Source organism: Cyprinus carpio, chromosome B23, assembly GCF_018340385.1.
Source record: "Cyprinus carpio isolate SPL01 chromosome B23, ASM1834038v1, whole genome shotgun sequence".
Taxonomy (NCBI): Eukaryota; Metazoa; Chordata; class Actinopteri; order Cypriniformes; family Cyprinidae; genus Cyprinus; species Cyprinus carpio.
The window spans coordinates 18,061,705-18,089,088 of NC_056619.1; the positions used below are offsets into that span (position 1 = coordinate 18,061,705).

A 27,384-nucleotide genomic window follows, 5' to 3' on the forward strand; every position below is an offset into this window, starting at 1 on the left:
ATGGTTTCAGAGAAACATGTTGAGAAGGTGGCTGCCACATATCAATATATATATAATTTTTTATATAATAAAATATGTTCAGATTAATTATATAAGTAGTGGTCAATCAACATAATCTGTCTATATAAATTTAGTATGAAAAATTAAATACTAGCTATAACATCTTTTTACAGATAATAGGTCAAAAGGCCACAAGGGGGCGCCATTTAGCTTCACAGTGTGTTATGGAGGTAGAATTACCATGATCTTGCTCCTTTTTGTTATAATCATCTCATAATTTTAATCACCATTAATCATGAATATTCATTATAATTAAGTATTTGCACTGCACATAGCATTTATACAGACACTGGATAGATTAGATACTGAAGCAGTGATTTTCGTGTCATTTTGTGCGCTCTTAAAATAAAACAATTAGCAATCAACAATACTTTTTTCTCTACAAATGTTTTTTGAAACATTTTTAATTTTATTTTTATATTATTATTTCGTTAATTAAGTCTGATCAAATGCAATTTGCCTAGCAATATATAATAAATAGTCAAATAAATGAGGCTTGTATGACTATTTATCAGAATTTTATCAGAGAAAAATTTGAACAGGTTATGAACATTTACATATAAAAAAATATTTTCAAACTCCAGAAATGCAGACACTGAACATGTCTATCAATATACAAAATATATATAATTTTTTTTTTTTTTAAAGAAAATACACCTTTGCATATGTAAAGAACTCTTATAAACAACTTGTGCCAAGAGTTTCCACTAGAAAAAAAAATATTCATAAAACATTTTTAAACGGTATGCAAACCGTACATCCATTTTAAGATCTCAATACATGGTCAAAATAAATATGCTTATGTATCTTGATGCTTTCTAAACATTTGCTGAAATTTATGGAAACTGACAACTTGCCAACAACCAAGTGCGTTTTGAACAGCTCTTCGTCTCTTGACTTTTACGTGAACAATAGTTTAACAATGTAACAATATATCATTCGTGAAAATCCACAAAACACAACTGTAAACCCATTAGTTATACAGTAAACAAACTAATGCAGCGAAAGCAACATTTCGACCTAATTTCAACCAGCCAGTCTGACCCGAAACGGCACGTTTAACATTTCCAAAGGTTAACGTAACAAAAAAACAGCAAATCTAGATCCAAATGAATTTTTCAGCCTACTTATATTCAGTTTTCACGTGTCTGTCCGTCAGTCAAACGGATGATGCACCTGTTCGGGATGGCCGTTGTGCGGCGGGTAGCTGCAGGCGGAGATGGAGCTTCCGCCCGGGCTCACCGGAGGAGTCATGCCGCTTAGAGGCACCAGAGCGTTCGGATGCCGGTGGTACGGTCTGTAGGACGGGTGAAGGTGATGGTGTTGACCGTGGTAATAACTCACGGGAGAGTTGGCGTAATCGTTTGGAGACAGAGGGCGCGCGTTACCAAGCATAGGCTGCAGGTAGCCGGAGATGTGCGTCGGAGAGCAGGACTGGTGGCTCCAGGAGCTGGTGCTGACGAACGGGCTTTGCCAGTAAACGGGCTCCTGTTGCAGGCAGTACGAGTCGGTGAAGTTAAATCCAGACGGTAAGGGTGGTGGTCGGTAGGGTCTCTTGACGCGCCTCCTGCGCCTGTAATTACCCTTCTCAAACATGTCGCTAAACGCTGGGTCTAGCGTCCAGAAGTTCCCCTTCCTCTCCCCGCCACTCTCCCGGGGAATCTTCACGAAGCACTCGTTGAGGCTCAGATTGTGCCTGATGCTGTTCTGCCATCCCTTTTTGTTCTTCTCGTAGTATGGAAACTTGGATATGATAAAGCTGTAGATGTCATTCAGGGTCAGCTTCTTCTCCTCGCTTTCTCTGATGGCCATTGCAATGAGAGCCACGTACGAATAAGGAGGCTTTTCTGGTGCTGGAGCGGCTCCTCCATCCCCCGCGGTGCCCTGGCCGTCCTCTGCGGTATCGCGGGATTGCAGGTTATCAGACCCCGCGCTGCGATCCATGAGATGGGCTTGAGCTGGATGAATTAAAACGCGAGATTCTCTGTGGCGAACGGCACAGGTGTAAAGTTAAAAGTGTCCAGGTGTGCTTCGGATTTGCTTAAGTCTCCACCTACCTGCCCTGCCTCCTGTCGGTATCCTGAAATAGAGGTCAAAAGTTCGCGAATTCAACATGAAAGAGGCGCGCGAGGGTCGCAGACGTATTTTGACTGCTTGGTAAACTGTTTGATGTCGCCGGCATTAAAAACACTTGCTAACTGCGTTAAGCCAACGTTAATAAAATAAGAATATGTTTTCTTTATATTCTTATTATTTGTGTTGTGAATTGATCGTGCAATTGAATTTAAAATATTAGATTAAATATAAAAACTGCAGGCTGAAGTTTGCAATGTCAAAAAGCACTGCAAATCATTCTGTCCTTTATCGTATTTTAAAAGGTTTGCGAGCACCTTTTTGATCCGCAGGCCTAAATAATCATGATATGAATAATATTAGACACATATATAACATTTAAACACATTTAACTAACGCATTTGGGGATTTTGTGAACTGCGCATGTTTCAAGAACAAAGAGCATCTGCTTTGTAAACTTCATCCTCTGCACAGTCTTCCCACAACTGCTCCGTCCAATCAAATAAATCAAACGTGCCATCAAAGGTGCCGCCTTGTTAAGACCTTTTTTGATGAAGCTGTATTCTCAACATAATATGATATAGCCTTCGTCTATATGCAACACATAGCCTATTTTATAACTTTATATTTGATGATGTGAAATTATTATTATTTTTCATGAAATATGGGCTGTAAAAGGAAAGCTAGCCTATTTAAAAAGTTAAAAATGAGGCTTTTAACAAAAAAAAAGTATTTAATTTTTTTTTTTTTTCTGATAGTGATTGGACTGGAATTAATTACCTGAAATTATAGCAATATTTAGGCTGAAAAATGAAAGTCTTTTGGATTTAAAGTTGTGTACATTTTGGTAAGTTCATAAGTTAAGTTAATACATACATGAAAATTTACTAATAATTAACAATACATTTATTACAATATGTATTATTTTTTAATGTCAGTTCATTGATAGTTCATATTATAGGTTCATTAAATAATATTAACAGATACAACTTTGGTTTAATGTATATAAGATAACTAAGATTAATACATGCTTTATCAGTATTTTTTTTTTATAATTGTTAGTTCATGCATAGTTATTTATTGCTATATATAACTAATAACAAATGTTAACAAATGGAACCTGTATTGTAGAGTGTTACCTATCATTTTAATAAATGCATTGTGAATTGTTCTAAATATTGTAATTGAATGAATCTTGAGCTCAGAGAAATTTTTTCAATAAATAAAGAAAATAAATACTGTTTGGGAAATTGTTAGTTTATATCAGCATTTTTGAACATTATTCTCAACAGGTTTGATCAATTAAAAATAAAATAATTATCTAATGAACCTGCTCTTTAAATTAAATGCAATTTTTTTTTCCTAAAAAATGTATTTATGCGATTTATTGCAAAATCGCAGTAATATCAAATCTGAATGTGTCTTACAATAACATGAAACATTCTTACAGCAAGATGCATGTATTAACTTGCCTCTTTTTTTTGGAATTTCCCACACTGCCAGTTTCATCTTTATGTGCACCAACAAATACATTGCTGACTACAGTGCCTCAGATCTACAGTTACCTCCATTAAAGTCAGCACATTCATTAGAGTAAATACATCAGAAATGCATCCTCTAAATCATTTGCAAAGTGCATTAATGGCTTGTAATTAAAATTAATTTGCATTCTGTTCTTTATTTTTTTGGAAAATGGACATTGACAACCTACTCATCTTTCAAATCACCACCCACTCATAGCTGAATAACATCATATACTGAGAGAATCCAGATTGTTATCATTCTTTCAGGAGACAGACTGTCTACACCCAGCCAGTGATGGAGAAAGATAAACTCAGGTACTTTGGAGAACTTTTTATTATTTACTTTCAGATGCCATTGTATATTTTTCCTTACACATTATGAAAATGTAAACGATTGCATCCGTTCTCTAACACAATGCAAAAGGGCAACATGCAAGAACAACTGAATGTTTCAAATACATCATGATATGGGAACTGGAACACAAAATGTCACTTATCAAGATGATCAAGGAAAACTCTTCACAACTACCTTCACTATTGACCTGTTCAGTGAGCAACCGACTTTACAAATACATGCTCAGAATTTCTGAATGTTGAAAGAGAAAGTTTTAAATTTACATTTACGCATTTAGTAGACGCTTAAGCGACTTACAAAACAGGAGCTTAAGAAATTCATCAAAGAGCCAACAATATTCATAATATACAATGCCAGAGATTAGGAAGCAATCTAGAGAAAAGAAGAAATTCAGAGAAGATATTTCATTGTTATTATTTTTTTAACATGAGTGTGAAAAAATACAGAAGACACCAAAACCAATGTATAGCTATTACAATGGAGATTTATTTCAATCTGGTAATTGAAACACCTTTATTTTATGTACAAAATATTCAATTATCCTGTTTACCCTTGACATTATGAGTTAAATCATAAAACAGAGTCAGAGGCTCAATGGACACAGTAACAGACATTTGCTAAACCAAATCTTCCAGTGTCACATTGTTGACAAAAGTAGATCAACACACATATTGCACTTTATAATATCACATCATTACGATAATGACATGACATGGAATTCTTCTTTCAGGATGTAGGATAAACAGAAACGGTTAAATATACAGCAATATGGCAAAGTTGTCAAATACATTTTTTATAAAGATGCAACACTGACTGTTAAACTCAACAGCACAAGCATTCAGTCTGAAACACATCCAGTGTTTAAAAACACAAAAAAAATGATTGAACATGCACAAAAACATGTTTAACAAAGCTCACATCATACTTTGCACCATAATGTAGAATCTCAGCTGTTTTATTAACAGAGCTCAGGTTAAGAGGATATGGTCGTCTCATTTATTTGAGAATACCTTTCTTCTCCATTATTTTATCCACAATTGTTGAGCAGCAAGAATAAAGTTGTAGTTGTAGTCACCCAAGGGAAATGCTATCTATGTATTTCCTGTTAAGATCCCAGATTTACTGAGCACGCAGGTGACAAAGACCAGTGTACATCCCAGTTTGACCTTGAACTCCTGAGGTCTTTTCTATATGCTCATCTCCAATTGTAATAAAGATAGAAACCGATGAAGGTTAAGTTAATGGTCAGGCTGGCAAACAGTAGACCAGGCCAAAGCATCAGGCCCAAAAACCCTGTGCAAAAGACAAAAATATTCATACAATAAATAATTATGCAGAACAGAGTAACCCAGTTAGTTTTAACACAGTTACTCTAATGAACTTCCTATTCGCACCTTTCCATCCAGGCTTGCTGTCAGTTCCATTTCCTGTGGTCGTGTCTACATGGCAGTTTGAAGAACCGGAGGAGCTGCCCATTCGCTTCTCCACATGCTCAAACACACTGCCCTCATCGATCAGTGAACCTGAATCTCAAACAAAATCATATCTATATCAATCTTTAAAGTTCAAGAATACTGAAAACTGAACATATAAATAACATAAAAATCAGTCACAAGTAGCACAGGGATATCTGTAGCAATAGCCAACAATCCATTGTATGGGTCAAAATTATTTTTATCTGATGCCAAATATCATTAGAATATTAAGTGAAGATCACGTTTCATTAAGATATTTTGTAAATTTCATACTGTAAAGATATAAAAAAATTTGATTAGTAACATGCATTGCTAAGAACTTCATTTGGACAACTTTAAAGGCGATTTTTCAAAAATTTTCACCCTCAGATTCCAGATTTTCAAACAGTTGTATCTCATACGTCAATGGAAAGCTTATTTATTCAGATGATATAAATTTCAATTTCAAAAAATTGACCCTTATGACTGGTTTTGTGGTCCAGTGTCACATTTGCACATGAAACCAACAGACTTGAATGATATGAGGTTTTTAAATTAAGAAACGGAGGTTTCTAAACTTCAGTTATTAGTAGTACAAGTAATACTAGTAAATAAGTAGATTAAAGATTGTACCTTAAAAATAGCATTAGTATGTTGTCCTCAAAAAAAGCATTTGGACACTTAAGATAAAGGTTAGTTGACGTTAGTTGACACAAAGGTCAAAGTAGGTCTTTTTAAAAGTTTTATAAAGCAATATAAAGTATTTTAGATTTTTTTGGATTTTTGGGATACTATCTAAACTATCATAAGCTCAAATTGGTGACAGAAACTTTAGGACATTCATGTAGATTAAAAATACATCCAAAAGTGCCCTATACCATGATTCTGTGAATGGAAGTGTGGAACATCCGGCAAGAATCCTCTGCTGTGCACGTGGCTTTGCTCTGAAAGAAACGGAGGCGGTGGGGTCAAACTTAAAGGCTCCAGAGGAGAGGAAAAGAGCCGCAGCTTTTGCCCACTGATGTTGAGTCTGGCCGGACTGATGAGTGGCCGGCGCTGCCTGGCGGAGCTGGAGGTGGAAGTGACGGATCCTGCCACAGAAGGGGTTGGAGATGGTCCAGGAGAGGAGGGTCGACTTCCAGATTTTAGAGAGTAGTAATCTATTAAAAATGAAAGAAATTAGTTTCACTGTGTATACGATTAATCTGGTTTGAGTTCATAAAGATGTATACAACAATTCCTTCACTTCTTCACAGTTACCTGAAGGTGGAGGGTCTTTACACTGTGAAGATGGTCTACTCCCACTGAACAGGAAACCTGAATCTATAAGTAAAAGTACAATTCAGCACAATTGTTTGGGGATCATTTTTATGTTTTATTTGATCAAAAATACAGTAAAAGTGGTAATGTTGTGAAGTATTTTTATTACCACCTCAAATAACTGTTTTCCATTTTTTAAATGCATTTTATTCCTGTGATGCAAAGCTGAATTTTCAGCATCACTACTACTCCAGTCTTCAGAGTCACATGATCCTTTAAAAAAAAAAAAAAACCTTCTAAAATGATTCGGTGCTCATTATCAATGTTAAGAACAGTTCTGCTGCTTAATATTTCTCTGAAAACTGATTTTATTTTGTAAGATTCTTTGAAAAAATAAAAAGTTCTTATTACGTTCAGCACTTATTCGAAACAGAAATGTTTTGTAACATTATAAATGTATTTACTGTCACTTTTGATCAATTTAAAGCATCCTTGCTGAATAAAACTTAACCTTTAACCTTTCCATGGCTACTTTCTCAAAAAGCGAAAGATAGCTATCCCACAAAAGACTGATAGAAATTCCTAGCAATTTTCATGATACAACACAAGCATCCAACTGCAAAGTAGAAACATTTAACACTCTCATTCTGTCATTCCAGGAATGTCTCCATATGTGGAGCCAACACAGCTGCAGCTGTAGAGAAGCAGCACCATTACTGAGCATTATAGAGCAGATGGGTGAAGGTACATGATGGAGCAGGTACACGCCCTGCTCACACAAAAGCCTTTTCAAGACCTCCTGTAGAAGTGTGACGGAGAGATGAGTGATACTCTAATGCTTCTGTAAAAACGAGCTGTGAGAGATCTCACCGGACTCTTGAAGATCACCATTACATATCCATCTGTATATAACGCAATGAGGTGGAAATGAATCAAACGCTGAGCTCTCTCAGACAAGAGTGTGTGTGTTGATTAAATCAAGAGCGCAAAGATCAAGCTCTGGCCCTTTTTATCACCACTGCATCTGATTACAGGAGGCTGACGTTTGCCATCGCATCTGGTCTCGTCTGAAGATCCACACATGAAACGAACCATGATTCTTCTCCGTCTCACAACAGTCATTTAAACACCACTCCCGACATCACCCTGATCCTAGGATTTAAAAGCCTGTGTATTACAAAGTCCTGTTTACTGACAGGTCAAAGTTAAAAGCTATGGCAAACCAAGCTGTTGCCCCTACCATCCCTTTTGATATACAGTATGAACAATATGTTGGTAGGTTATGCAAAGTTAAAACTGTGAGTCAAAGAGGTAACTTTTTTTTAAATGTATTAACATGAATCAAAACATTAAAGCAACAGTTCATCAGTATTTATTCATTTTGCTCCAAAATAAGAAAAAAAAAAAAATAATAATAATCTTTTCTACACTGATAGTTTATATTGATCTGTATCATCTTTGATATGAGAGCTGATATGGAGGGCATTATCAGTGAATAATGTTCTTCGCACAACTCCTGTGGTCAATATATGTCACTGGACAGAGAAAAATTGTTCCACTGAAAAAATAACAGCATACAGCTTTTGAACAGCATGACGGTGAGTAAATAATGACACATTCTATTTATAGGTTCACCACTCTTTAAAATTCAAAGATAAAACAGAGTTTTTCATAATAAAATAATGTAAATTAGTCCCTTCCTGTAACTTGAAACTCATCAGCAGTGGGAAAATCCCTGTAGCATGCAGGTAGGTAGCTGGAGATACTGAACAGACTATTTCTCAATCACACTTCGCAGTTTTCTTTGGCAGTTGGCAAAATTCCCCTGCTAGGTGCGGCACCGTCTGGGGTGAAGAGTGAGCTGAGTTCCTTGTACCATGCACTCAGTCAGTCAGTCAGTGACCCACATCTTTCCCATCATGCACTTCTGCATTGGTTCCACAAAACAGCACCTGGGGCCTCTCACTATAGCAGCACTTCTCACTTCTTTTCAAACAAAGTGAACGTTTTTCTACATTATAGAACTATTACAACTATGTTACAAAAAGCCAAATTCATTGCACAGCCTATTAAGTTTTATTGCAATATTTATTTAATTATAATTAGTTTTATTTAAAATATTTTTTATATTTATATCAACATGTTATATGCATGGTTAAAAAAGTGTATTTGATTAAATATACAGTAAAACAGTAATGTTGTAAAATACAGTAAAATTACAGATTAAAATAAATGTTTTCTATTTTAATACTTCTTAAAATGTAATTATTTCTGTGATGGCAAAGCTGAATTTTCAGTAGCCATTACACCAGTCTTCTGTGTCGACTTTAGAAATTATACTACGTAATATGCTGATTTGGTGCTCAGTTATTATTGGTGGTTAATTTTTTAATAACAGTTATTATTATCAATGTTGAAAACTGCCCAATATTTTTGTGGAAACCACAATACAAAGTTGCCCCAAAGTTTTGAATGGTAGTTTATCACAGTTTCCACACAAATGTTAAGTAGCAAAAACTGGTTTTAACATCAATAATAATAAGAAATATTTCTTAAGCAGCAAATCATCATATCAGAATTATTTCTGAAGGATCATGTGGCAATGAAGACTTGAGTAATGATGCTGAGAATTCAGCTTTACCGTCAAGGGAATAATAATAATAAAAAAACATTTTAAATGTGTGTGTGTGTGTGTGTGTCTTATGATTTAATTGTTATTGTGAGGGAGGGTTTTGTTTGTGTGTGTGTGTGTGTGTTGAGTCGCCCAGGCAGCGAGGAGGGTGAGGCTTTGCGTGTTCTGTGGCTTTGCTGTCGGATGAGCAGCTGTGACAGGTTGGGGGGAGGTGTTGGGATGAAGGTAGAGGATTCAGACACAGGTGCAGACAGCGAGGGACAGTGATTACTGTAGTATGGCCCAGGAGAACTGCCAGACAGATACCTGCAACAGACAGAAGACAATCGGTCCACTGCTGAGTTTCATGGAGCAAATATCTCTTCAGTTACTGCTATGGAGGAAAACTGTAAAACTGCAGAGCACTCTGCAGACTTTCACAAAATTCAAAAGCCTTACATTTGAATGTAGTAGATTTCAGTGTTTTAGAGATTTAATTTCAGACCATTTAATTTCAGTCAATATCCACTTGCTCAGTTCAAACATTTGATGCAGTCACGCTAAATCCTTGGTTACGTTTCTCTAATTTATAAAAGAACAACAAGCTTCCATCTCAAACAACCTTTAAAAGAAATGGCAAACACACAGTTCGCATTTTATCAGCGTTTTATTTCACTTTCATAAAAGGGTTAAATAATACAAGTATAAAAAGATGCAATACAACCCAAGTGTAATACAGCTCCAACATGCTGCTTTACTCAAAACACAACATTATAACAACAAATCTGAGCTTACGTTTCTGGACGGAAACCATTTCACACTATTCAACAATGCAGTTGCTCATTTCACATTATATCTTTGGGGTCATTCCATGTCAAAATCACCAGAAACCACTGATCAGGTGTCGATCATATACCAGAAAAACACAGCAATGCCACAAACTGATAACTTCAGTTGGGGGCTTCTAAAAGTCAGACAACTATTTCCAGCCTGTAGGCAAAAAAGTATTAAAAAGCTCCAAACAGATTTTTAGATTTGTAATGGTCAGAGGCCACAAAACATTCAGACGCATTTAAGTTTTTCTAGTTTATTGTTTTATGGTTATTGAACCGCTTATAAGTCCTAAACTGGTCCAAATCAAAGTCTTAACTTACTAAAAAACTGGATTTGACAAGATACAGTACCAATATCAAAATTGGCAATATTCCTTAAAGCCAATGACTTTCCTTCCAATCAATCTCTGGCATCACCATGAGCCTTCTGATACAACACGCACAGATCTGTGATTTCATGTTGACAGGTCCTACCACATTATATCCTCAGTGCTAAATTCAGTTTTACTTATTCACTCGCATTTGAAATCCTCTGAAAACTGGGCAGGCAGCATACTTCCAGACAATCTAAATTAATCTAAAAAAATGAAATAGTCAATAAAGGATCAACTATACTCACTAAAATACAATGCTGTTCTAAATAAATGTTATACATCATAAATAGATAGTTGTTTCAATGCCAAGTCTAAATGCACACTATTATTTGTATTTACCAACCATCAGCCTTTGGGAAACAAAACTATTATAATGAAGATACTAAATATTCAACGATACTGATGTCTACAGTTAAATACTCAATTAAGTGAAATGTACTTTACATTAGGCATGTTTCACCTTTTGGTAATACAAAAATTATAAATATTAAAGCTCGTCGGAGTTGGACAGGTACCATGAGATCTGTATAGGCTGATACACATCTAATGGAAATGAACAAAATTGATTTAAATAAAAGAACAGTTGCAGACAGTAAGTGTCTAAGTCACATTAGTACTTTGATCACAGCAAACTTCACAGCATATGCCACATGCATACAATAACTTGGGAAATACAGTGATCCAAACCTACAAAAACATAAAATCTATAGTCGTACTGTCACAAAATACAATGCTTATTTTTCCATACAATCCCTACAAAGCTATATTTGTAGAAGTTTTGAAAATGTGTCTCTCTTTGTTAGGCACTTGAAAGTGTTATAGAGCTTTAGTGTGGTTAGTAGTATTCAAACTAAACGGCACGTAATACAATGTAGTGCACCTGTAACACTTTACAACATAGTAAATATAATGTTCATAATATAATGTGCATAGTACTATGCAAAGTTAGCTAATTTTCTGAAAAATTGCATAAATTCTGTACTGAGGTAACGATTACAAAATCAACCCGGTGGTGGAGATAGACTTGAAATTCAAGTTGATTAAGAATCAAAACGAAGAGAGACAAATATTTCGAGACTCTCTCAAATGTGCTCAGCTGTAGCTTAACCTCAAAAGTGAACGCTGAGTACTTGAGCTAATATATAGCACAAGTCTAACATATCTGTATGTTGTTAGCAACTAAATACTGATAATATCACTGTTGTTATGAGATTGCAAACAGGAGTTTGGAACAGTATTGGCATAATACAAAACTTTTGTTACAGTTTAATATAGTGGGTATAGTTTTAGGTGGTTTAAGTTCCACATGTTGTGTAAATTTTAAGCTTAAATTCAATGATGAAAAACAAAAATCCCCAAATCCCTAAACACCATTGCAATTTCTTGTTGAACAATGCATTTTCTATTTCATTTGCAAAAACAGCATTATACACTGCGAGATGCATTAAAAATAAATCATTCCCTCATGAACTAATCTGTATCTTTACAAGCTACCCCAAACCTGTGAATTCAACCTGCACCAAAACAAATGAAAAACTGACATGTTCTGCCTTGTCAAATTAGGGGCATGGTGCTAATGTCAAGCACTATAAAAAAGGCAATAAACAATCCTTTTCTAGTACTTTGAGCAAGCTCATCCACACAGACTACTTTTTTATATATCAGCATGGTGTTTAAAAGGCCTATTTAGCAACATCTTGGCCATGGAGGGTTATAATGAGTGCATTAGTTAGTTAGTGTAAACTGAATACATTTGGGAGGAAAATGTTCTGAGAAAAGAAAAAAAAAATTCTACATGTCCCAAAAGTGTCCTCAATTACAGATCCCATAAAATATCTTATCTTAGTGACACTGCTTAGATTCTAACCTGTGACCTCTGGCTCTTCTCTGACTCGGGGATTTGCTTGATGCCACAGCGGCAGCGAATCCCACCAGACAACAAACAGAAGTGATGCCCAACTTGACCGTTTCCAACCAATCAGGGATGTCCGTTTTGAGGTAACTCTCGGCCAGGTAAAAACATACCACCAGGAGCCAAAGCACAGAGGCCACAGCGTCAATCCTCCTCAACTTGAAGAGAAGAGAAATAAATTTAATTTATAAGTAAAATAAATTTACATACATGTATACATTCACTTACATAGTAATTACAAATATATATACACACACAAATATATGATCTTTATAAATTTTTTTATTAATTTTTATTTGTTTTTTTTTTTTATATTTATATGTATATACAATTATTCATGTAATAGTTCTAAAAACACAATTATCAATTTCACATTCTATACCATATACATAATAGTTCTAAAAACACAATTATCAATTTCACATTCTATACCATATACATATCTTAATGTAATATATATATATTAATATATATATATATATATATATAAATAAATGTGATTGTATGTATTGTATGTATTATTTTTGTTTTTTTTATATATTTTTATTTTATTTATATATAAAATATATTTATTTAAAAAAATATATACATATACACTTTTATTAATATGTTTTATTCATATGTCAATTTGGTAAATGTATTTTTAAATGAAATAAACTATGTATAATTGAATTGGTTCACCTGACAGGTCCTGCCATTAAGACAGCTGCGATGCAAGTTAGGATACCAACAGAGGCCACGGCCATCTGATGGTCGCTTCCGCACTGCCAGACGAGTCGAGCGTTCTCCACAGCCGTTTCCGGCAGAAGAGCCACCAGATCATCCCACATCATGCTGCCCCCCTCAGCCTTGCTTTCACTGTCATTTTGGAGGGGGCGTTTAGGTGGGCTGACTCCTCCGCTTAATGTCTGCGAGATGGAGGAGGCCACATCTCCAGATCCAGACAAAGCCACAGCTACAAGGAAGGCACAGGCGAGAAACGCAAGGACTCTGAGCAAGATCAGCCAGGCTGGTGTGGTGAATGAGTAGGTGTTCTGAAGAAAAGGATAAAAAAAGAAAAAAAGAAAGATCACTTGATATGGGAATAGCATTTGATACTTGCATGCCAAGCTTGATTTAAAACTAAACTTGAATCAACAGAAGCTGCACAGTAAAATACTCAGGACACAAAAGAAGCAAGAGAGAACAGGTCTTTCCTTATCTCTGGCAATCAATTCCACACATTTATCTGCGGTTTAAGAAAACACTAGTTACAGACTGGTCATTAATCACACTTGATACAGGTAACAAACGATATCTAGGTTGTAGTAAAATTGCAGTTTTATCTGGGCAACATCTAAATTCAATGCAATTTTTCCATGTCAAGCCCTTGGCACTTAATCAATCTCTTTGATTTCTAGAACCTAAAGTGGAATCTACTGTATATTTCATGCCAAGTCTTGTGGCTTGATTTGAAACCATATAAATATATAGAGATCACCACCTTAATAAAGGCTTTATCAGCATCCCGACTGCGTCTGAGCTGGTGGTTGAAGAGCAGAGCCCGCAGCTGTCGGTTCTGGTGTTTGATGTAGTACTCCACCGCCGTCTGGCACGGCCGGCACAACTTGTAGGTCTGCTCAAGGTGGTGCTTATATACCTCAATCTCCTCATCATAGTTTTCCTGCCATTAAGGTGAACACAGTGCATTAAAATTTGCAAATGCATGTTACTTGTTTTTGAGCTGATGCTTTTCACATTTAAATATATATATATTTTTTAAATGTTTATTCTAGCTCAAATAAATTAGGCTTTCAAGTATGTTTAGATGCCCACTGAATGCCATATTTAATATATGACATTTTGCCTCAAAAAAGGTATAAAAAGCAGTGCTATCAAATGATTAATCGCATCCAAAATAGGTTTTTGTTTACATAATATATGTATGTACTGTGTATATTTATTACTTATATTTATTACTTAGTGCTCCTGTAGCTCAAGTGGTAGAGCATTGCGTTACGAAGCGCAAGGTTGGGGGTTCGATTCCCCGGGAACACATGATAGGTAAAAATTGATAGCCTGAATGCACTGTAAGTCGCTTTGGATAAAAGCGTCTGCTAAATGCATAAATTTAATTGTAATTTAATTTAATTTACTTATATATAAATACACACACATGCATGTATGAACATATTTAAGAAGAATATGTTAGGTTTATATGTTAAATATATTTATATATGATATGTAAATATTCAAAATATATGTCGAGTTTGATGGTAGAGACACCTATATATATATATATGTTTATACACACACACACACACACACACACACACATATACATACATACATACATATATATATATATGTATGTATGTATGTATGTATATGTGTGTGTGTGTATATATATATATATATATATATATGTATATATGTATATATATGTATGTATGTATGTATATGTGTGTATGTGTATGTGTATATATATATATATATATATATATATATATATATATATATATATATATATATATATATATATATATATACACATATATATATATATACACACACACACACATATACATACATACATATATATATATATATATAAAACACAAATATACACAGTACACACACATATATTAAGCGTTTGGATGTGCTTAATCATGATTAATCGTTTGACAGCACTAATAAAAAGCATGAAAGCAAATCTTATTCAGAAACGAACTTTAGACCTTGGTCGTCTTGAAATTAAGAGATTAAATGGGTGAATTCTAAACCTACATTATCCCTGGGGATGAACGAGGCCAGCTGTTTAATCTTCAGAGTCTGGTTGTTGTTGCACTTCTTGCACAGAAGCATTTGACAGTTGACCCACTGTAGGGTCTTCGGTGACTCCGGGACATCGGCCGAAATGCCATGGTTGAGATGCTCCATGTATTGAGCAGGAATGGGTTTGTTGTAGTCCCCGTTCTATGAAAACAAGCACAAAACAAAAACTTAATTGCGTGACTGACTAAATGTACATTTATAACATATCCAAAAGCTGCATCAGCAACACAGTAATAAAACATAGAAAATGTGTTGTTTGTATCTTAACATAATAATATTTCACAATATTACTGTTTTACTGTATTTTATTTGTAAGCATACAAGACTTCTTTCAAAAACATACAAAAAAAAAAAACATCTTACCTACCACAAACTTTGAAAGGTAGTATATAAATAAACACATGTAACGTAATCATTTTTGGTTTTTCAAAACCTTTACCTTGAGACACAATAAACAAATCTTATAAACATAAGATCAATACCTCCTGAAAGCCATTATACTGTTCACAGTATGGACAATCCCAGCAGTTTCTGTTCCCATAGGGGACAATTGTGTCCTGATCGCAGAACCAACAATTCACTTTGACATGAGTTGGTTTTTTCCTGTCGAATAAAAAGGGTTGGATTTAGGAGCACAGCTGCAAATTACCATGCATTAATAACAGCAAACAACTGTAATACAATGCTCCCATTAACACCACACTGGTTCTCAATTAACAGGTCACAGGCCTGTTCTGCAGACAGACAATAATCCTGCTAATCTAGTCTAATAACTAGGACTACAGCGGCACAGTGTTTTTGGTTGTATTCATTTCCATAGAACATGCAAGATATTCAGTGGAAATTAATGTAAAGCCTGAGCATTGAATCTAATGTAAAACTGAGATTTTGTTTTTTCAGATAGTTTTTTCGATGTCTTGGGACCTGAGACTGATTTCCTAACAGTAGCATGAATAGAGTTTCTATTTATAGGCTGATAGAGGCTTGATTACAATAATAAACTCAGCCTGTGACATTCTAAAAGATGATAACGTCATCCACATTAAGACAAGTTCTGGCATGTTTAATATTACTCAGGAATTTAAAAGAACCAAAATCCTGGAAATGAATTACGTATCGTGCTACTCCACTATGGAAGCAGATTAGTCTCAAATATAATTCACGCAAAAAACACGATTCACACATGCGTAGACAATTTCACATGCATGAAACCTAATTCACGTACACACAAAAAAAAATTCACGTGCGTGAAAAAAAATATATATTCACAAAAAGCAATTCACATGCGCAAAATAAAATTATATATTCATAAAATACATTTCACAAATGCAAAACAATTCGTAGATATACAACTGTGCACAAAAACCTTTGAATGTTTAAAATGTACGAGTGTCTGAATGTACAAATCGTCATTTACTACGAATCCACTCGGATTTGTGTGTGTGTGTTTTTGAGACTTTCCTGGCAGAGCTCTCTTCCCACGTGGGTCTGTCGTACTCTTTAGCCAATCAGATGCGAGCTTACCATTCAACCAATCATATCATAAGCCACTGAGAGTGCATTCAAGGAGCACGATTCTGCGCAACTTTTGCACAATATGGATTAATTAGAACGTAAATTAAGCCTTTACATCAGTTATCCCATAGACAGTAAAAGAAATGGAGACAGCGACCCAATTGGAACTCAATTGAGACAAGTGAAGCCCATTTTTAGCGATTTTTAGAACTTCCGTTTCTGACGTGCAGACTCAAACAAAGGAAGCTTCTGCCATTATTGTGACTTCATCTGAACATGTGCAAAACTACTCTCCTTGAATGCACTCTCAGTGGCTTATGACATGATTGGTTGGAATGGTAAGCTCGCATCTGATTGGCTAAAGAGTACGACAGACCCACGTGGGAAGAGAGCTCTGCCAGGAAAGTCTCAAAAACACACACACACAAATCCGAGTGGATTCGTAGTAAATGACAATTTGTACATTCAGACTAGGGCTGGGCGATATATCTAACAATATGATCATGTCCGAGTGGATTCGTAGTAAACCGTAATTCACTGACAAGGTACGCAATATCGCGTTGATTATCGAAGGCGATTCATCTGCGATAATGAACGCGATATTGCGTAGCTTGTCAGTGATCTACGGCTCTATCTATTAAATGCCGCTCCATTTGAAAGCAGGTGATGGCGATTTAGCGGTAATCACGGAACCAGATTTACTGACTAGATGCGCATGATCATATCGTTAGATATATCGCCCAGCCCTAATTCAGACACTTGTACATTTTAAACATTCAAAGGTTTTTGTGCACAGTTGTATATCTACGAATTGTGTTTTGCATTTGTGAATTGCTTTTTGTGAATATATATTTTTATTTTGCGCATGTGAATTGCTTTTTGTGAATATATATTTTTTTTCACGCATGTGAATTTTTTTTGTGTGTACCTGAATTAGGTTTCATGCGTGTGAAATTGTCTACGCATGTGTGAATCGTGTTTTTTGCGTGAATTATATTTGAGACTAATCTGCTTCCATATTCCACAGCTTATTAAATCGTGTAACTGAATACCTTGTACTAGATAAAATATGACCGATTCAGTTAATATAAGAGCACAACTTTTGTGTAATATCAATAAAAGAAGTTGGGATCTTCCACTTTTGCTTAAGTCTAACGTTATACGCATCATTATGATAGAAATGAGTTGCTCTTACCACGGTAATTATTTTTCTGTCAAAATAACATAATTATTTGGAATAGGTGTCATTAACTAAACCACCACTGATATCAACAAAATAAAAGAAATACAGATAAATGAATGAAAACACTGAAGGAATAAATCACTGATTTACAGAAATAACAATAACTGTAGTACTTATCTTATTTTTGGTCAAAAATACTAATATAGCTGTGAATTTTGGTGTTTAAAGTACCGCTGACAGACAAGCCATTTTACGAAATCTCGCGCGCTTGTTTGTATAAGTTAGCTCGCGCCTTTCAATAGCTCCGCGCGTGCGCAAGCATTTTTCATGCCCGAATTGTTGAAAGTACTACAGCCAATTTATATGAATTATAGATCAAATCGTGAAAAAGTGGTGTTTTCCGTAGCCGTAGCTCAACATTCTTGTCTGTTATACAAGGCCCAGCGACATCTTATGGGCAGGGACACAATACCTGGTTGCAATTCTGTAGATCAGCGCCCCTCCTGCAGCGATCGCCGTTGCTCCGACACCTCCAACTACAAGTGGCGGGTACTGTAGTAATATTTGGTTAAGCGCCTCCATTGCAAAACGGGACATTGACTGTAGTGTTATTCACCAGAAGCCACACGCTGGAGTAGTGCATGCGGCAACAGAAGCGTGCATCAGTCTACAACATGGCCATATCCAGGTCATGAGAGCGATATCAAGAGCTGTCAAAATAAAAGTTGCACTTCTAAACGGAAAATTCTAGTAATAATAACTATTTGTTAATTATATACATCAAATAGTAAAATATAATTAAATAATAATAATTAAACATAATGCATCAATGTAATAACAGACACAAGTTATCTGTTCTTAAATTAAAAATATTTTGTACAATTATTTTTTTAACAATAATTAGCTTTATCTGTATTCTATCTCTGTTTACTGTAATTGTAATTGCTGCTACACGCCATGCCTTCAACAAATGAAATCCTGCCTGTTCAAGAAAGTAAACTGAAACAGGTTTATATGGTATACACCTGCCCTCTCGAGGCAACATATGTAACAGCCATTCACAAGCTTTACTAAGACATAACATTAAAACTTACCCTAAACAGGTCTTTCAGTCACCTTAAAGTTTTGTGTACAAAATATTATCAGTAATCACAAGTTGAATCATAATTAACATAAGATAACATTCTTAAAAACAAGTATGGTGACATGACTTAATCATTATCTTCAACATAACTGATTCACAAATACCTCTCACTTTGTACAGCATTGTGGGAGAAGAGATAATACATCATCTACTAGAAGGCTCAAAGATCATGTTCTTTGTTCATGTTTTGGAACCTTCACGTAAACAGGTGGGATCCTGGGATTATTGACTCCTACCTTTGTTTTCAAAGTCTTGCTAACACTCATAAATTCATCCAAACAGACTTAAAAAGGTATATTTATTAATGTGGCTCATTTTATCTGTGCATTTCCAACGAAAAAAAAATAACTTCCATAATTTATTTTATTAAACCAAAAGCAGCATACGCATCAAGGCCCTCATTTTCTGTAAAAGATGAACAACTTCACATACAGTAAACAGATTACAGGTTTCTAGTAAAGAGGTGAATGGAATTGATTGGTCAAATTCCAGTGCTACTAGTTGTCATGAATCAGGAAAGTGTTACAAAATATTGCAACGTGAGCTTATTGCCCCCTAACAAGCTATCCTACGCCCCCATTACAGTATCATTTGCATTCCTTTCAAGAACTTCATAATAAAACCCGGATCCACTAATGATTAACTCCAGAACTCTTGGACACATACCATATCATAGATCCAAAAAAAAAAAAAAGCAAAAAAAAAAAAAAAAACTAATACGAATAATTTAGTTAACTTAAAAGCACTATTTGTATATTCAGATGACTTTTGCTATACACTGATACAGTATACACAAACATCTTGGAGTAGCTATGCAACATGCGCATTTACATAACACAAACAAGCAAAACAGTTCTGATAACATATGCAGTCAACGCAAAATAAAAAAGCTCTTTAAAGTCTTTGGGTAATTCAAATAAACATCCCTGTTCACAATGGATTCTTTTCTGTCCACTGGTCAAAAGTATCTTTGTGCTTGTAGTGTTCAGCTTCATTTGGAGGGTTCACCCAGCAGATGGACAATGAGCTCATAGGTGGACAGCACTATGGCTGTGTTGGGGATCTGTCTGATGAGCTGTGGAATGAGTCCTCTGTAAAAAGCTGCGTATCCCTCTTCAATCGCCACAAGGCGCGCCGTCTGAAAGAAGTACTTGTATTTGCTTCCCTCTTCTCTTAGTCTTGTCCGAATTACCTCTAGAAAACACACCAAGAAAGGATGGTCATTAAAAATGAGGAGACGTAGAAGTTTCTGCAGATCCTTTTTCTTAAATTCTCATCTATCAAATTTCCGGAATTTTATTTATTAATATTTTAAATAAAAGCTTTTGTAATAAAAAAAAAAAAAAAAAATAATGTTTCTTTCTATTTATTTCATTTTTATTTGTTGTTTAAAAGCATGATTTTTTTTTTTAAATCTTACTGACCCCCAACTTTCGATTAGTATTGTATATCTACATGTAATTTTTTAGGGTTTTTTTGTGGTATTTTCATTGAATGTATACATGTATACACTACCATTCAAATATTTTATATGATTTTTGAATGAAGTCTCTTAGCTCACCACAGCTGCATTTATTTGATCAAAAATATGCATCAATATTAATAAAATAGTGAAAAACTGTTTTCTAATGTAATATTTTAAAATGTAATTTATTCCTGTAAAGACAAAGCTGAATTTGCCATCACTCTAAGTCTAGTCACATGAGCCTTCAGAAATCATTGTATTATGCCAATTTAGTGCTCAAGAAAGATTTCTTATTATTAATATTGAAAAAAGTTGTGCTTCTAAATATTTTGTGGAAACTGTTTTTTTTTTTTTTGATGAACAACTTTAAAAGAACTTTGCAGGTGTTTTTAGCAGTTCATCCCATTATGACTAACTGCATGTTGTTGCAATAACTAACAAAACTCTAAATTCATATTCGTTTTTGAACTATAAAAATGTTATTTTACTGTATTTCTCATGCACTCCAAGTCCTGTCATGAAAGTGCAGGTCTTGGTGCTAAAGAGGAAGTGATCTGTTTATCTTTAGACAGACTGGCTGATGCTGGTTTACACTGGCTGACAGGTAATAACAACCTACCATGTGGATAAGCTATGCAGGAGGCGCAACCCTTGGCAAATGCAGCAGCAGCCATGAGGCCCAGGAAATCTGAAGCGCCTTTTTCTGTGTCTGTGTCAGGTGTGGTGAATCGACTCTGTGCTAGGTACTTCTTCAGTGTCTCGTAAATAAGGAAGCAGATCATGGTCTCTGAAATGCCAGCGTACGACGCCGTCAGACCCCGGTAAAAACCTCGTATACCTTCCGTCTTATACACATGCCGCACGCATTGTAACGTGTTCATTTTCTTCTCGCCAAGTGCCCTGGAGGACAAAGAGACAGTCGGTCAGGTGATCAGGAAGAAATGGATTACAAAGGTCAAGAATTTACCACGATTAACTCTGAGGTAACAGTTCTGCTTTCAAAACCTAGTTTAGGCACAGAATACTAAAATCAAGGTCAAAGACTTCGAAAGGTTCACTTGCAACTTTAATTTGCGTTGCACAATGTGGTTTGTGTGTAGAGTGGGAGGGAGAATTAAATGCCAGACTATTTTCAGACTGTACCATCTGACATTCTTCTCTCATCTGACTCTAGCAGTTTACTGCTGGCACTTTTTATAGCGCAAATATAGAACATGCCTGCTAAGCCCCGACGGCTGCGTCAAGGTGGATATCTGTACTGCAGCAGATTGGATCACATGCTAATCATCATGACATTTGCATAACAGAGAGACAGTGCTAATAGTTTGTACAACCCCCCCCCCCATCCCCCATCCAAGAAAACTCATTACCCTCACGGTATCTGGGGATGTGTTACCCTCACACACAAAAGGGCCACAACTCAAGGGTCTGATACAGATATGTGTCATGCCCTAATGCAAATTCTCTAGTCTACAGCATTAACATACTTCCTCTCAAGCTGCATTCTTGTTTTGACCATCCAGATGGGATTCATCAGGGAGTTTGTGACGAATGCTGTAAGAAAAACAATGCAATTAGCGAACACCCACTTTCTTTGAAAGCATCAAACAGTTCTGAGAACTGTTATCTGCAATGTTGCATAAATGTTCTTTTAAGAACCTTAAGTCATCACCTGCAAAGCCAGCCGAGGACATGTGCACAATTCCACTGTTTGGGACAAAGATGCCATTGAAAGTCTCTTTTGACTTTGAATAAGCTGCAAAATAGATCGCCCTGAAAAAGAACAGTAGGAGAACAGAATATCAGTGGATTTACTCTGTTGAACTCGACACCCCCTGCTTCCTCTCTCCACGCATGACAGTGCAGTTCATTTTAATATGAAAAAGGGCCGTTTGCACTGAAAGGCTGCCAATGTTTTATCAAGCAAAACAGCTTGCAGTGACAGTTCCTGACAGTGCAGTCCATTCTCTGTGCTGAATGTCTGGAACAAACTGCACAAAGAGCTGAATAAGCACCCAGATCTAATGCTATAATGACTGTGGGAAACAATGATTGCATTTTCACAGAATAAGTACATCCTAGAGGAGTGAAGAAAAAAATTGTAGCTTGCTTATAAGTAATTTTAATTTGAATGTAATTTAGCAAGCTAGCATGAGAAATGCATGGCTATTGAGCCTAAGGAAATTAATTCTCATTAAGAAATAAATTTACAATACTTCTTATTTCTACTAAGAATTGTCACTTTTTTACCTTATCTAACCATCAACTAATTTTCCTAATTCAAACAAAAGTTAGAAGGAAAGATACAGTTATTGTTATGGAGAAATTTAGTATACAACAGTTTTATTATTGTATATTACAGTAGTATTATTGTGAATATGTATATGGAAAAAAAAGTGACAACTCTGACTTATTTTTTCCTAAATTCAAAATTCATGCTACAAGGAAAGGCACTGTTATTATTAGAAGAAAAAAAATATTTTTTTAATTAACTTATATATATATATATATATATATATATATATATGCGCGCACGTATAACATTGTAGAGTGGATGATTTATAATCTAACCTTGATTCGGACAAAAAAAACAATCGAAACCATTACCTTGAGGGTGCAACACCAACAAGATTTGGGCCCAATCCTCTGAATAGAGATTTTGGTCCCTCCTTCTCTAGAATTGACCTGATGAGGACAGAGATATGAGATTGAGACAGATGTAACACTATTTGGCTTCTTATTTCAGTCAGACTGCACAAGACCAGTTTAAAATCCACCCACACAGCTTGTTTTGAACACTGCAATTATGCTGCACAACTAGTGACACCTTTACACATATTCATTTCCTTTATAAGCCACCCATATGAAACAACCCTTCTTTATCAGATAAATACTGAATGTTGACTAATGAATCATGCTTCTCACAAAGTGACTTTCCAGAAGTTTTTTTTTGTCATCACGGGTTGATAATACATCACATATCTCTTCCATTCAAACATCTACTTCAACACTTTTTCCTTAAACTAGAAACTATTAAAAATGAGTCACAAGGTAAATGCTTTCTCATGAAGAATAAAGGCTAAACATGGTGTCCTTTTTTCAAGATAGATATTGAACAGCTTGACTACATTGAAATGTCTCTCTTGAAGTTTTGGATGTCACGTAGACCCGTACACTCCCTCAGAGACACCTTGTGTTTGCGGCTAGTAACCAGAGCACAGCAAGAAGGCATCATGTGACAGTGCAGGTTCCTGAGAGCAATGCCATGCTGGGCCCAATTACCTAAAATAGACACTGACAGGGAACACTTGCAATCTCTTTTGCCTTTACATAAGACAAACCCTGCCCCTTATCAACATCAACTGCAGCAGCTAACAGCAGGATAAGAGCTGCTTTAATCTGCTTTCATTTTAAAGATCAAATCCAGTTGCTAAATGCATCTACATAACAGACTTCAGAAGTCAAGCAGTGCCGCCCCACAGAGGTTCCAGGGCTACATTCAGGGTGGATGACAGTGTCATATTGTTTGTACTTCCTTGCTTACCGTAACACCTGTAGCAAGCCTGGGGTGACGGGTCCCGGTCTAATGACGCCAGCACCATTGAATGTGCCCAGCTGGACCTGGAAAACAGGTCTGAGGGTGAGGCCAGATGACTGTAGTCTGGTTTTTAACACCTCCAGGGGGCAAGTCATGATGGCACCTACGGTTCCACCACATCTGTGGAGAAAACAAATACTTTTATTAAGCAACTAAATTTGTTGTATGTAACAGGAAAGATTCTTTCAAATAAATGCTTTTCCTCTGAACTTTCTATTCATCAAAAAAAAAGTTTCAACATTGATAAAAAGAAATGTTTCTTGAGCACCAAATCAGCATTTTAGAATCATTTCTGAAGGATCATGTGACACTGAAGACTGAAGTAACAACTGCTAAAAATTAAACCTTGCCATCACAAGAAAAAATTACATTTTAAAATATATTCAAACAGAAAACAGCCATTTTAAATTATAAGAATTTCACACAATATTCCTGTTTTTACTGTATTTTTGATCAAATAAATGCAATCTTGGTGAGCATGAGACCTTTTCAAAATAAATTAATCTTAACCTCAATCTATGGAATGAGAGAGTCTCAATATCTATAACATATCTAAAATAAATAAAGGTAAAAATGCAGAAGAAATATTGTATATAACTAATAATAATAATAATAATAATAATAATAATAATAATAATAAAAGTTTAAATACAAAAGAATTTTGCAACCTAAAAATTGGGCTGTGTCCAAAAAAGGTTGAGGACCTCTAGATTAAATAAACAGACATAAGCTTGTGAGCACAAAATTTGCTAAAGGTTGCCGTTACATTTGCTGTTTGAGGTTACGTTAAAATCCAGTTCAAACTAAACTTTAGACGCAAATATGTGTGTGCGCGTCAGCAACACTTGTGGACAACCTTCCTGGCTGTTTTAAGAGTCAAGAATATGAGAGTGAGGTCAAGGAAAGCAAACTGAACTTCATTAAAATGACACAATGTGACGTAGGTGACATTGATCCTGATTTACGTTACAAAATAAAAGGATTAGAGTCCTACGCTGGTTTAACCTAATTGGCTCTAAATCAAATCAAAGAAAACCGAGATGAAGAACATGACCAGGTAAATAAATAAAAAATAACAAAGCTAACTAATAAAGTAGGAAAAAATACAGTCCAATTTCTAAGACATTTTTATAACCAAAGAACATAGCAATTACACTTAATCAGCTGTTATGCATCTTGTTTATTTCTAGTGAGACTTGAGGCAAATAAATTGCGAGATCTCAAATCACAGATCATGTTTCACAGAAGTCAAAACATGTTGACAGAGGTCACAGGTTGTGTTAGAGAAGTACAAGACATGTGAAGAACACAATGCCTCCGACCTCAGGACAGCAAAATAAAGGACAGATTAATCACAAATCTGTCTGAGAAGCACATTCAGTTACAAGGGCAGACGTCCTCAACAAAAGCCTTAAGCCCAACACTGATGCAAGTCTCCTCTTGACTTCTCATCCAGCTCGCAGAGCACCAAGGATAATGTTTTTATAATAGACCGTTTTGTAACACAAACAATGCTTGGGGCATGATTATATAATGCCCATGTTTGAATAAAACAAACATGCAGATGTCTGTACCCTTCACAACAAGTCACCTGAATCTAACTAATGTTATATTGAGATCAAAACCTGAAATTATTCACTTAGAACTTCAGTTACATAACTGAAAAATAGCTGACAACATGCAAAACCTGGCGTGGTAACATTCTTCTATGCCTATCAAGCTTTCACCATATGAAAACAGCAGGAAAATTACAATTTTATTGTATATATATATATATATAAAGCTGCTGCATTTTTCACAATAAATTATATTTATGAGCACTACACAATATATTTTAATCAAATAATGTTTCTTTATATCCTAATATTAAGAATAAAATACACTCCAAATAATACAAACTAAAATACTGGGGGGAAATTTTCTTTTTAATTACTGTGCAATATTTCGGCTTTACAAAAATCACTTCATAATTTCACAAATCGTATTAATAGCTCTGTATACATGAAAAAAAGAGACTAAATTACTTTTTATTTCAACACTATTTCAAACACTTTAACGGTGCCTTTTTTTTAAGCAGTCACACGTTCACCTACATTCATTACTCTCTAGTCTAGTACACATGCTTTTGCATTCTTGACACGAGTACGAAGCTCTCTGTCCTTGAAAAAAAGCAAGCACTTCTCCAGCTACATGTTACTAAAAGCAGGTGGCATTGAGCAACGCATTGAAATGCGCAAAAAACACAGGCGCATTCTTGAGAAAGTACGACATTCACGAGTGCAAAATGACACCAATAAATCAATAGCAGTTTTTAAGGAGTAGTAGATAAGTACTGATATTAAATACGGGTCGCGGGACGTAAATAGTTGCGGAATGACCTTGGATGTATTTATGTAAAGCAAAACGCTTCCATTTAAATTTACAAAGGGTGCTAAAGCAAACTAGCTCTGCGTAGACGACTATTTAGTAATTTCATAAATCAACATTTCACATGCATATTTCAATTTTAAAATCAGCACATGAAGAGCTCGCGAGAGATGAACCTCGTCTCTTCTCTCGTGGCTCATGACATAATTACGTAATGCAACACACTGCTCTGTCTTTGAAAGGCTAGACATAAATAAAGTTTTTACTCTCCATGCAACATTTTAAAACAGTTAATAAAAGTATTATAAACTTATCCATATAATGATGTCATCTGAGCACTAAAGACGCTCGCGTATTTAAAACGCTTCGGTCGCGCGACTTTCACCGCTAGCTAAACGCTAACAAGAGCGGTCTTCATTTGAACTCATCTTCAACATATCACAGAAGAGATATCAATAACAGAAAAACAGTCTCAAAATTGATTTCTTCTGAGATGAGCGTGACATTAAGGTCAAGTCGCCGCATTGCGTTTAAAGCTGCTGTCGCCCTTCCAGTCTGGGGATCGTCATCCTCGGTTTCATATGAATATAAAAGTAATTTCCACTTACCCCCCTGCGAAAAGATGTAACAGCGTGTCTTTCTGCGCCATTTCAAAGAGCCATCGTACCTCACAAAAACGTTAGACTTAAAATAAAAACTAAACGTCGTCGCTTAGGCCAGCGGCCTGACAACCGGCTTCTTTAGCTTTAAAGCCGGATAAGTACCCTGGACTCACGTCATAGGGGCTGGCCGGGGGTGTTGTCCATGACGTCACGCCATCGGTTTATGCACAAACAAACCTGT

General features: G+C 35.5%; 3 protein-coding genes across 4 annotated transcripts; all 3 read right to left on the minus strand.

Annotated features, from left to right (window-relative positions):
* Positions 1–254: 254 nt before the first annotated feature.
* On the minus strand, positions 255–2,284 carry LOC109059654 (forkhead box protein L2-like). Its single transcript, XM_019076823.2, has one exon. The coding sequence runs from the start codon at positions 2,002–2,004 to the stop codon at positions 1,216–1,218; it is 789 nt and encodes a 262-aa protein (XP_018932368.1). The 5' UTR covers positions 2,005–2,284; the 3' UTR covers positions 255–1,215.
* Positions 2,285–4,475: 2,191 nt separating this feature from the next.
* LOC109065674 (transmembrane protein 201-like) lies at positions 4,476–18,617 on the minus strand. 2 transcript variants are annotated; one of them, XM_042751264.1, is made up of 11 exons: positions 18,440–18,617; positions 15,752–15,872; positions 15,222–15,410; positions 13,939–14,118; positions 13,137–13,489; positions 12,411–12,614; positions 9,445–9,663; positions 6,726–6,796; positions 6,344–6,625; positions 5,406–5,534; positions 4,476–5,304 (listed from the first exon to the last, which is right to left on the minus strand). In XM_042751264.1, the coding sequence occupies exons 1-11, from the start codon at positions 18,562–18,564 to the stop codon at positions 5,207–5,209; spliced, it is 1,971 nt and encodes a 656-aa protein (XP_042607198.1). In that variant the 5' UTR covers positions 18,565–18,617; the 3' UTR covers positions 4,476–5,206. The 2 variants fall into 2 exon arrangements, with proteins under 2 accessions (XP_042607198.1, XP_042607200.1); XM_042751266.1 differs by having other exon boundaries at positions 5,406–5,540; positions 6,344–6,643; positions 6,726–6,790; positions 9,439–9,663.
* Positions 18,439–27,307, minus strand: slc25a33 (solute carrier family 25 member 33). Its single transcript, XM_019082676.2, has 8 exons — positions 27,150–27,307; positions 24,121–24,294; positions 23,184–23,261; positions 22,249–22,349; positions 22,064–22,130; positions 21,196–21,476; positions 19,062–20,305; positions 18,439–18,677 (listed from the first exon to the last, which is right to left on the minus strand). Exons 1-7 carry the CDS (start codon positions 27,188–27,190, stop codon positions 20,103–20,105), a joined length of 945 nt encoding a protein of 314 aa, XP_018938221.1. The 5' UTR covers positions 27,191–27,307; the 3' UTR covers positions 18,439–18,677; positions 19,062–20,102.
* Positions 27,308–27,384: the final 77 nt, after the last annotated feature.

Coding starts and splice junctions, on each gene's coding strand:
- LOC109059654 (XM_019076823.2), bottom strand. CDS start 2,004: ATGGATCGCAGCGCGGGGTCTGATAACCTGCAATCCCGCGATACCGCA.
- LOC109065674 (XM_042751266.1), bottom strand. CDS start 18,564: ATGTCCCGTTTTGCAATGGAGGCGCTTAACCAAATATTACTACAGTAC. Junction 15,411..15,751: donor AGTATAATGGCTTTCAGGAG/GTATTGATCTTA, acceptor TTGTTTTCATAG/AACGGGGACTACAACAAACC. Junction 9,664..12,410: donor AGAAGAGCCAGAGGTCACAG/GTTAGAATCTAA, acceptor TGTCTGTTGCAG/GTATCTGTCTGGCAGTTCTC.
- slc25a33 (XM_019082676.2), bottom strand. CDS start 27,190: ATGGCGCAGAAAGACACGCTGTTACATCTTTTCGCAGGGGG. Junction 23,262..24,120: donor GGCTTGCTACAGGTGTTACG/GTAAGCAAGGAA, acceptor TGTCCTCATCAG/GTCAATTCTAGAGAAGGAGG. Junction 21,477..22,063: donor AGAATGCAGCTTGAGAGGAA/GTATGTTAATGC, acceptor TTTGTCCTCCAG/GGCACTTGGCGAGAAGAAAA.